This window comes from Zingiber officinale, chromosome 11B (assembly GCF_018446385.1).
Source record: "Zingiber officinale cultivar Zhangliang chromosome 11B, Zo_v1.1, whole genome shotgun sequence".
NCBI lineage: Eukaryota > Viridiplantae > Streptophyta > Magnoliopsida > Zingiberales > Zingiberaceae > Zingiber > Zingiber officinale.
The window spans coordinates 70,186,349-70,198,432 of NC_056007.1; the positions used below are offsets into that span (position 1 = coordinate 70,186,349).

The 12,084-nt window shown below is 38.7% G+C and overlaps 1 protein-coding gene across 1 annotated transcript; it reads left to right on the top strand.

Annotated features, from left to right (window-relative positions):
- The first annotated feature begins 8,449 nt into the window (after positions 1 to 8,449).
- On the top strand, positions 8,450 to 10,642 carry LOC122034007 (probable CCR4-associated factor 1 homolog 11). Its single transcript, XM_042593144.1, has 2 exons — positions 8,450 to 8,621; positions 9,774 to 10,642. The coding sequence occupies exons 1-2, from the start codon at positions 8,450 to 8,452 to the stop codon at positions 10,640 to 10,642; spliced, it is 1,041 nt and encodes a 346-aa protein (XP_042449078.1).
- The last annotated feature ends 1,442 nt before the right edge of the window (positions 10,643 to 12,084 follow it).

Below are 12,084 nucleotides of genomic sequence, written 5' to 3' on the forward strand. Positions count from 1 at the left end.
GACAGTGCATAAACATAATATGTATAGAGATTCAAAGGTATACAATCTCATAGAAAAATGATAAACAAGTATAATAGTTATGCCATAATCAGTATCGATACTTGAATGGTGTGCCGAGCATCTAATAACTACAAGTGCAAGAGTGAATCTATAACATAACTGCTCGTAAATACTAAAGCATCATATACGGTGTATCCAACTACCAATAAGCAAGTCAATGTCAAGTACATAGAACAGACAAATCTCAACCATATGTAAATATATCACAAACATATGGATATAATCAATCACAAGCATATGCAATCACATATCATATGCATATGTACAACATGGTCACTTCCGCTCACCTCTCAGCTACCACGACCCCTGTATAGTCGAGAGGTCGGGACAATGACCACTGTACACACTATCAACAACCACTGCTCCTAAGTGGTTTGAGTGAACAGTTTGTTGAGTAGCTATCTAGTTATATAGCAACGGGGTCCTTGCTGCTCATAACTCTAGCTAACACTACTTTTGAGTGAAGCGAGTTGGGCATGTCAGGACAAGTTGCACTCACTCCAAGCACACTATCCTGAGCGATAGAGTGAGCAACAATGGCTAACGACTCTCTCAACCACAAGGGAGACATAGTCACTGGCATGCATGAAATACTATGATGAGCAATATGCAAATAATCATTACCACAGATATAGCAAACAGCTATGACATTGTATAATCAGCTTGCCCAATAGATGTATATACAATAATAAATGCAAATAAACAAGATATCCAGTAACTACTAAATATCATAGATGACCAACAATAGACTGTATAGGTATAGAATCGATCATTTCTAAGATCAAGCAACCAAGTGTCAAGCTCATGAAATAATACGAGTGTAGTCAAGGTAAATATAACAACCTATCTAAACATAGATCATGCAGTAAGGTCAAATTACTACAGAAACAAATTAAATACTTGGCTCTATGTGTGTAATCGGTCCTAGATAACTCCCACATCATGTCGCTCATCTCAGTCAGAGCCTTGCATCAGTATATACAATTTAGTTATCTTTATATGAATTAAATAGCTCAATCCAATCCCCTAAACTAATTAGAATGACCCTAATCGTATCACGATATTCGCTTACACCCTGAAGAGATGTTTAGATCTATCTAATCCCATGTTTTCATTAGATTAGGTTTAATTCCCCAACTAAGCCTAATTATTTTACAACTAAATAAGACTAGCTGATCCCTAACCATTCTACACCCAATCTGGATTTACATTCATGCACAAATCAACACAAATACTCACCCAAATCCAATCTCACAACTGTTGATTTGTGGCCTGAGAAGCTTGGTACCAGAAATTGATGCCTGGAGCTAGGTGAGGCAGCTGCCCACTAAATCGGATCCACAAATCAGAAATCCAACATTTCAAGCCACCAAATATGCTGTTAGGGTTAAATTCATTACCTCTATAGTATGATTGCTTGGCTCCCTCTCAGACAGTGGTGATCTAACCTCAGGAGCCCACGAGGGATCACTGGTCTATTGTGGTGGCCGGGATTCTGCCAAGAATATGGTCGCTAAAGCCCAAGATCTACCACCAGCGTGTCGATTGGATGAACACAATGGCCGGCGATCAAGTAAGGAAATGGACAAAGATAAAGTTGCACACCATACCTTCCCATGGTTGGATAAGTGGCGGCCGTTGGGTATTCCACATCCATTGCCTGCGATCAACAGTGTCGGTGATGTGGGTTGTGACGTCCCGTGACAGATAGGGGAAAGAAAACGATGACTGAATGGATCGGGTTAGGGCACAGGCGGAGTGAAGGAAAGGGTGATGGTGGTGTGTTGTTGGAACCCCAAGGTGTTTTGATGTGATCAAACAAGCTAAGTTAGGTCCTGCGTTTGTTTAACCCTTGTGTCTAAGTGTGCAGGAGCTTAGGAACACAGGAAGTCGAGCAGAAGACGCGGCTAGCGAGAAGGACGGCACGGGAGAGAGTCGACGGGCTCGGTGCGTCCGAGGGACGAGGTGACCGCGGAAGAGTACACTGGTGGGCGAGAAGAACGTGCACGGCGTTCGAGGGACAAGAAACCGGGAAGGAAGGCTGCTCGAGGAGAAGGTCGGAACATGGGTTCAGGTGAGCCCTATTCCGGATGGCCAAGATCACCCAAGCTAGTGGAGCCGAATCAGAAGACCCGGACCGAGACGAGCTGAACCGAAGCGGAGCGACCGGACGAAAAAAGTCAACCAGAGTTGACTTTTGGGGTCCGGGGCGCCCGGAACTCTCTGGGGCGCCCGGACCCCTCCGGGGCGCCCTGAGCAGTAAAGTTGACCAGATCGAGTTTTGACTCGATCTGAACATTGGGGGATAAGTTTTATCCCCCCAGGGCGCCCGGAACCCTTTTAGGCGCCCCGACCAAGGCTATAAATATAGCCTTGGTCTAGAAGCTTTTCAATGAACTCACTGATTGTAAATCCAGTGCTTGCACGCTCTCTTTTAGTCTAAGCTTATGTTTTCTGCACTACATTGCTGTACGAGGCTTCTCCGCCTGAAGGAGTTTTATTGAGCTTAATTTTCCTTGGATTAACAACCACATCGGTTGTAACCAAGTAAATACTTTTGCATCGCTTTTTCTTTATGCTTTTAATTTACTGCTTAGTTTATTTATGCAAGTGTTAGCTTAAAGAGTTCGAGGAGGGTTGGTTTCTTTTTGTGTTAGCAGAATATCCAACAACCCCCTCCTAGCCGGCCCAACGGTCCTACAGGTGTTACCCAAAGATAGGGCACGACTCGGTGGGGCTTGTGGGCTGCCGCTGCGTGGGTCAGCTCCTGGTCGAGTCTGCCATCTAGGAAGGATAGGCTAGCCTGGGAGATCAGCTAGGCTCGGCATCAGGTAGTCGGCGTCGTGCCAAGGGAGGCAACGTCGATGGCAATCAGGTGGAGGGTGGAGAGGCGATCGAGTGAAGTGATCGGCGATCGACGACATTGAGGGATCAGGAGAGGAGAAGAGGGTGGCATCAACAGTCGACCGGCGGCGCCTAGCAGTAGGTGGCGATGAAATTGTGCAGACAACAAAGAGGGATCGAGCGAGAGGGGAAAATTACGAGGGGAGGAATAGGTATTGGGTGAAAAATGAAAAAGAAAAGAAAGTGAATTCTAATAAATAAACTTCTCCATGTTTAATTATAATAGCTAAAATAGACTTCCTTTATCCGGTTTATCCTCGTAACGTATAAAAAGATTCCTTTTAAATTCAAAAAAAAATCTATAAATTCTTTAAAAATTTCATAAGATTATTCATCAAATAATCATATTATTTAATTACTATTTAGTTGTCGTATTTAACATAGTCATTGTCTAGTTCCAACTAGGACTTCAATATTATCAAGTGATATACTCCATCACACTTAACATCAACTTATTAGATGTTAACAAACTTAACTTTCACCTTAATCATACATCCAAATTTGGGTTCAATATTGTGCTCTTAGCATCAACATATAGTTCTTGTCAAATTTCAACAATGGTACGACACTCATCAAAATAGCAAATATTAAGTCTAACTTGAATATTTAGATAATTTTGTCAAGTATATCAAAACTATTAATGTCCAAATTTAACCCTATGAACGATCTCCTCCTTACTCAAACCTCCTTGTCTACTATTGATTTTAGAAATAAAATCAATTGGTTTTAGTTTAATAATTAACTTTAAATTTAACATCTGATTTATCCGATTAATCCACGGATTCCACCAACATTTATTTGATTTGATTTTCAATTTATTTTCTTACACAAACTTACACATTCCCATATTTTTTTAACTATTCATCTTCTCCACTTCCCTCGTTGGTGAGGAACTTGAGCGTCAAAATATTTGAGCCAGGACACTCCTAGCCTCAATTTTGAATCTCTCTCCTTCTCTCTCGGACATAGTAGGGGTTTTTGGTGATCCAGCTAGGGGTGACAATTTCTGACCTGATACAAAGACATGAACCGAACCGAACACGAAAAAATCAAGTTAGACTTACGTCTTTTGGGATTAGATTCGGGTCGACCTGATTAACACGATTAGTAAACGGATTAGGTTCGGATTAACCTGAAATAACCCGATTACAATTTGTGAACCTATTTATAAATATTTTTGAGTCAGATTGTGGTTGAGTTCGGGTTAAAATAAGCATATTTTAATAGAATGAGTCTTTTAGGGTCGGGTTCAAGTAGAGTTCGGGTTAAGACGAGCATATTTTTATAAATTAGTAATTTCGAGTCAGGTCGGGTTTAGGTTGGATTAGGATTGTGGCTCATTTCAGGTCAGGTTCAGGTCAAATATAGATAAATGGGTAGGATCCAGGTCGAATAATTTGACCCAAAATATTAATCATGTCAGGTTTGGATTTTGATATTCCAACCGATCAACCCAAACATACTAACATAAATCTGACCCAAATTGTCACCCCTAGATCCAGGTCCCTCTTTTTTTTTCCCTTGAAGACTCGATGATTCCGACAACATAGAAGACAAGTCACCGGTAGCTTATCTATCGACGATTTGCCCATAGGAATAGCTATAATTTCACTATAGAAATAAAATAAATAGGTTTTAGCTAACATGGCTCAACCAGTTGACGCGCTCCAGCTCAACTTTGAGATAAGTTTTCCAGTCTGGGCGCCTAGACCAACTCCGGGCACCTGGACCGTCCGGGTGCTTGCAGCACCTGCCTGGGTGGGCTAGTCCTAGCGCATGGACTAGCTCTGGGCACTCGGAGTCCAGGCACCTGGATCCCTTCCGGGTGCCCAGACTCCTCTTTTCTTCAGTAACTTCTTCCATGTAAAAAAGAGTTAGTCCAGACAACAAAAATATATTTACCTAGCAAAACAGAGTTAGTACAACACAAAAAATAGTACTAATTTGATCCTATATCCTTGAGACCAGGATCTAGTCAAGGTCTCAGCTTAGTTTTTCAAATCGACTTAAGTTGGACCGACGCCTACAATTCCCTTAACGGGGAACACATCCTCATTGAATCACTCTTCAAGTTGCTTACCTCCACTTACCAACTATAGTCGCTTAAGTTGCCTTGGACCCGCCAGGTCTTCCCACTAGTTGTCAGGTCAACAGACCCAACTGAACTTCGGTCGATTGTCAGGTCCCACAGACCTAACCGGACTTCTCGCCAAATGTCGGGCCCAGCAGACCTATTTGGACTTCGTACAAGCTATCGTGTCCCACAAATCTAGCTAGATTTCATCCTGGTGTCAGGTCCTCCAGACTCATCAATTCTTGCACACTTGGTAAAAAGGTTAGACAAATAACACATCTAACTTTAATTTATTTGTCATACATCAAAACCATATTATTAGTGCAACCTTCACCAACAATCTCCTCCTTTTTGATGTAATGACAGCCTAGGTTAAAATTAGAAAAAATATATATATAATTAAGCAAGCATTAGAAATTAAATAAGGTGAGTTAACATGATTTAATGATTTTTCTAACCTAACCCACTATCCTCCCCCTTTGATATACATCAAAAATAATGCACATAGCATAATTAAATAAAGGTTTAGAAAAAAAGACTTTGCAAACTTAGTATTTAAGTAAGTTTTCAAATAATTATGGCAAGTACTTCAAAGAAATTTGAAAATAAAGTTTTGAAAACCAACTACTTCAAATAAACAATGTTATCTTTTGCAAGTGAAGTTTTCAAATAAAAATACGCTGCAAAGATAAAAACATAGGGTCATGTTGGGGAGGAATAAATGTTTTCAAGAAAGTTTTGCAAGGCTTTTCAAATAATTTGGTAAAACAATTTATACAATAGTATTCAAATGATTTTATATAATGACTTTGTAAAAATATTGTTTATCAGGAAAAATTTGAAAAGAGTTTTAAAATTTTGTAAATATTTTTCAAATGTTTAAATTTTTCAAAAAATATTTTGCAAACAATTTGAAAAAAAAACTAAGTTTTAAAATGTTTTGCCACTACAAGAAAAAAAGTTAAAGACAACAGTTTTTTACCGTTGTCGTAGGCAATTTAAAACTGTTGTTAAAGGCCCGTTGTTAAAAGCACACGCTCAAAGACAACAGTGAAAAACCGTTGTCTTTTCTTTGAGTGTGCGCTTTTAACAATAGTTTTATACTGCATATGACAATGGTGAAAAACCGTTGTCTTTTTTAGATAAAAATAAAAAAATAATTCTAGTATTATAAATCATTCAAAATACTAAATTTAAAAATAAACATTCAAAAATAATATTTATAACATGAGATTTTTCTGCTTAGATGCTAGTGAAGAGGTGGCACTATAGCTCCCAGTGTTCCTTAACCAGCTAAAGTCTTTTTACTTTTTCGACTTTTCGACATTCTTCCCAATACTCTTGAGGACACCTGCTCGAATAAGATATATATTACAAATTAAAAATCAAAATTGTACACCAGATTCAAATTGCACGGCCCAAATGTCACATAACCATAAAACAATTGAAATGTAATAGTATTACATTTCATGCATCTCAAGATAAGCTTCTAAGAAAAAATAGACCTCAATAGAAAAATAATTGTATGAAAAAAATAGACCTCTTGCAACTCTCAGCAAATTTGAAGGGCATAAGTGATAATAAGAGATAGATTTCACATCAAGATTCAACCTTTAAGAAAGAATCATGTGAATCATGAGCATATGTAGTTGTGACGGGAATAAAACATCGAAATTAAAAAATTTGCAAGAAAAAATTGAAAAAGAGGGACACAATTTGCATTAAGAAGTGATTGATCACACAGTATTAAACATTTATCTATAAGGAATCTGAACTTTTTACACAATTAATAATGAATACAACCAAACTATTTAGAACTATTATGAACAATATGTAAAAGAGTTAAATTATTCAAAGTATACATGTTTCATAGACATAATGAACTATTATGAACACTGCATCATTTCCTCAGCAACAAAAGCTTGCTGAGATTCATTATGAATGAGAAGTTTGATTTACATAATTGGTAGTAACATGTATGCAAAAACAAAACAACTAAAAATTGTAAAAGAATAAATATGAAGGTCAATACTTAGAGTTACTCAAGGAACATGAATACTTGCAATCAAGCAAGAGTTAGCAACTAACATAGAAGCTCAGTAAACTGAGAGAAAAAAAATCTCTGATGACATAGTTCAAAGTCAAAAAAATGAGACAAAACAGTTTATCAATACAAGACAATATAATACCATGTAGTAGATGAAGTTTGGAATTGGGTGGTTTAGAACATCCAAGTCGACAGTTTTATCAAAAGCATTGATGAACATCTACAAAATCAATAATTAGGATTCCATGCTAAGTCTCTATAGCATTTACAAATCATGACAATCAGAAAAGGCATTCTTATAGTTAAAAGTCACCATAAATTTGACCAAATCAGAAGGAGCTATAATAATGAATCATTGTGCATTCATATAAAAGAAAGTACTGTAGCATCATACAAAGGTTTTTCCCCCTTGAGATGGCTAGAAACATTTTGACACTTTGCATGTTTGGATACTAATTTTAGGTTGCCCATAAACTAGGAATTGGATGTGGGTCAAAACCAACAAACATGTAAACACAAAAGACTCGAAAAGCTAAGACCCAAGCCTTGCCTTAACTAAACTGGATATAGGAGTAACACATGCAAACTAAATAACTAGAGGCCAGAAAACAAATAGTGCATCTATGACACTAATTAAAATCCCCAAAACACGTTACTGAAAAAATAATGATATATATTTTTTAATATCTCTAGTTCACGTAAGACAAAGCGTGTTGATGAGACTTAATCTCCAAAACATGTTATAGGAAAATAATGATGAAAAAAAATTGAATATCTCTGGTACACATCTGTTCACAACTGTGAAAGTGGAAAATGTTTCTATAATACATTAACACTCGTAAAATGGGGAGTTAAAAATACAGTATCAAGCAAACCTGCAAAGAATATCTTGGCAACAATGACCATGACTGGGACTGGCATCCACAACAAAACCAACCATAGAGAGATCTACATACAATTGAAATAAAATGTTATTACTAGAATGCATAAAACTGTGAGATCTTAAAAAAGGAAAAGCTAATGAACAGCTGAAAATCATGAAAAATGAAAAGGGTAACTATGAATAACACTACATATAAGAGATGAAGAGATTGAGCAGGACAATGAAAGTTACGCTATCTAAACATTTATCAAAAAACTGGGGTTGTTTAAGAGAACAAAAAAAATTGAGGCCTTCAACCTTACAAAATAATGGACCAAGGAGGATCGGAAAAATAAAATCATTGAGCAAAAAAATCATTCACATCAAGGCACACAGTTCGAATCACCTAGAATACCAACAACTGGAAGTAGGAAAACCAACAACAGACAACGTGAAGAAATACGAAAGGGGACGAAGAAAAGCAAGGAGGATTGAGAAGATAATGCCTTACCCTCACCCACCTGAGAGCTTTGGGAAGGAGCGGCGGCAACAAGGAAGGCGTCGTGCTCCGTCGGATGATGGGGATCTAGCAGCAGTGTGCCCATGTGAGATGGTTGGGAAGGTGAAGGGAGAAGGAAGAGCAGTGGAAGGGAAGAACCCCGTGCGGTTGCAAAGTGAGTAGCATAGGAGACGGAGGAGAAGAGGTCGACAAAGGTAGTTGTGGCTTCGATAGGCGTCGGTGAATATAGTCCCACGCGACTGAGAGAGGAGGTGGGGAAAAAGAGATAGGGTTGTAAAATAATTTCCGTTGTCTTAGACACCAAAACACATTCATACACAACAATTTAATAAAATTGTTATCTATTACTGTACAAACAACATTAATAGTTAGTTATCAACCACGGTTGTATCAAAAAAAATAATCTAAAACATAATAATTTTAAAAAATTATTATTTTTGACCTTCATAAAACACCAGCTTATTAAAAACTGGTATCTTTTATAAAATAAAAATATCCAACATGCAACGGTTTTCAATAAAATTGTTGTTAAATGGAAAAAAAACAACAGGTGTGTGGTTGTATCTCAAATTTCTTGTATGTTAAAAAAACTTTTTGAAAAATGATACTTTTAAAAATAACTTTCAAATGTTGAGTGATAATATTAAAAATGCAAATAATCTTGAATAAAAACAAACTGAAGTAAATGATAACAATAAAAATATAATCAAGTCACACGTAGTTAAATAAAGTGGTGTTGGCAAACATTATTTTTTTTAAAAAAAATTCAAACCAAAACAAATGAGTCAAAATTTGAAAAAAGGAAAATTAATGACGAATTCCACGTGAAATTTAATTAAAGAAAAAAAAATGATTCGATGGCAACAACTTTACTTAATTAATTAATTAATTACTACTAAACCCCTAATTTTGCTCTTAATTGCAGCTGGATTTGGCACCAGATTTATCCTTAACTTAAAGTCCTGATTAGGCTCGTTTAGCATCATTAATTCCATACATAAATAATAATAATAATATATATATATATATATATATATATATATATATATATTATTTATGTATATATCTCCTAATAATTCGCTTCGCAGCAACTAATTTTGTTTAATCTGTTTATTATCTGGCGATTTTCTCTCATTTCCTGCTCTACTTAAACTCCTCCTTCCCTTCAGTTTCCACTCCAACTCGAAATCTAACATCTCCTCGATCTCCAGCTTCCACTTTCGTATTTCTAATATCATCAAACTCCTCTTCAGCTTCCACTTTCGTATTTCTAATATCATCAAACTCCTCATCATGGCTGTCGCAGTTGTCAACAACGATATGCTAATTTCCTCTTCCGCCGCCAGCACCAGCAGAGTCGAGGTTCGCTCCGTGTGGGCTCATAACCTCGACGAGGAGTTTTCCCTCATCCGTTCCGCCCTCCCGTTCCACCCCTTCGTAGCATTGGACACCGAGTATCCTGGCGTCGTCGTCACTTCCAAAGGTCCCTACTGCACCCTCACCCTCCCCCAGCGCTACGACTTGATCCGGGCCAACGTCGAGGCCCTCCGCATCGTCCAGGTTGGTCTCACTCTCTCCGACGCTGCCGGCAACCTCCCATGTGACCTTTACAGTGACGGCACTTATGTGCGTTACGTGTGGGAATTTAATTTCCGCGACTTCGACATCAGCCGCGACCGTTACGCCCCTTCCTCCGTCGAGCTGCTCAAGGCTAATGGCATCGACTTCCAAAAGAATCAAATATGGGGCATCGACTCTTGCAGATTCGCCCAGCACTTGGCCACCTCCGGCTTGCTTTCCTTTGGCCACTTTTCTCCCGTCTCCTGGGTTACCTTCCAAGGCGCCTATGACTTCGCGTTCCTAGTGAAGATGCTGACATGCGACTATGAATTACCAAAGACCGTTCGTGAGTTCTTGCACCTTGTTCACTTCTTTTTCGGCAAAAGGGTGTTCGATGTGAAGCACCTTAGCAAGCATTGTCGTGGGCTTTACGGAGGATTGGAGCGGGTGGCCTCTACCGTCCAAGTTGAGCGAGCAGTGGGATCTCGACATCAGTCCGGCTCCGATAGCTTATTAACATGGCAGGTGTTCTACCAAATCGCTTCTCGTGTGAATCCACAACTCATCGATCGTCCAGAACACATGGGAGCACTCTTTGACCTCGAACTCCAATAGAATAGTAATCGAGCGGTGTCTTTATTTATTTACTTTTTTTTTTTTTTTGCAGCTCTTATTTGGACAAACATTTTAGGTTTTGCATGGATCTCTCTAGAGTTCATGGTTTATCACACTTGATAGTGTGTTCTGGATCACACTCTGTTCAAATATAATTCTGAACGACACTCAAATTCATTCCACACTGCATGATTGATCTTTTAGTTAGGATCTTATTAATTTTTAAGAGGTTTTGAAAAATTGTAATCAAGACTTGGAATACAAAGACCTCAAAATATTTCGCTTTATTTGTGGAAGAATATAAATGCTAAAAATTTCTTTTCATCCATAATGATATATTTGAACCGCATTATATCTATTAAAACCTTACAAAACATGTAGAGGATCTAGTTATCATCATCGATACGGCTTTGATACTTGATCCTGTCTGAGAGCTTACGGAATGAAGCGCTGGGTGATGAGGGGCGATGATGAACTATAACTCTGATGCCAGCAAACAGAGGAGGATCCTAGAAACCCACAGCGGACCTCACAAGAGGTTAAATATAGAATAATAGATCTAAGAAAACCAAAGCGGATCTGTGAACAATACCTCGCAAAGACGAACTCCGGCGAGGTACCCCCGTGGAAAAGCGAACTCCGATGAGGAACACCGTGGATCAGCGAAGGCTCGGCGGTCCAATGGATGATCTCCACCTCCTGTGCACTATGAGACCAACTAACAAAGCGTTAGCGACCTAAGACCGGGATGGGAATCGCTGGCTAGGCCCTCCGACGCTCAATTCAGTCTCTCGGAGAAGAAGGAGAAGTACCGAAAAAGATGGAATTAGGGTTCGATTCTGATGCAATACGTATGTTTGCCTACCTGGTCAGTGGAGAGAATTCCTCTTTTTATTCCACCTCATCTAACCTCCACAGTCATGAGGTGGACCCCAGTTTGTTAAAGTTTGTTAGAAGATGACGTAAGCCAAAATTGCAATAATAGTTTAAGAAATTTTTTTCTTACCCCAGATGTACCTTCTTTGTCGTTTAGCATACCTGCGGAGACTTCTAGAAGCTATTTTCCGCCAGATTAATTAAGTTGTCATATGGTCACATATTCTTATGGTTCACCTATTACACACACTTGATTAGTCACATAAACTCCTTCTGTATATATGAGAAATATCTTCTGTTGTACTAATCTCGACCGGTATTTTATACTCGATCGGTTATTTATACTCGACCAGGACTCTTCTATTATACATATGCCAGAAACCGTTCAAGGTTGAAGACCTTTGAGCTCGATCTACTTTCCATGCTCAGTCGGTCTATTGAGCCTAGCCAGTCATACCTTACCGACCGAGATTAACCAGTCGGGCGTATATAAGCATTCTTGCCCGGTCGACCTTCGCTCGGTCGGTCGTATGCTAAGGATCCTGCGAGACTAAATGCCCCTGTGC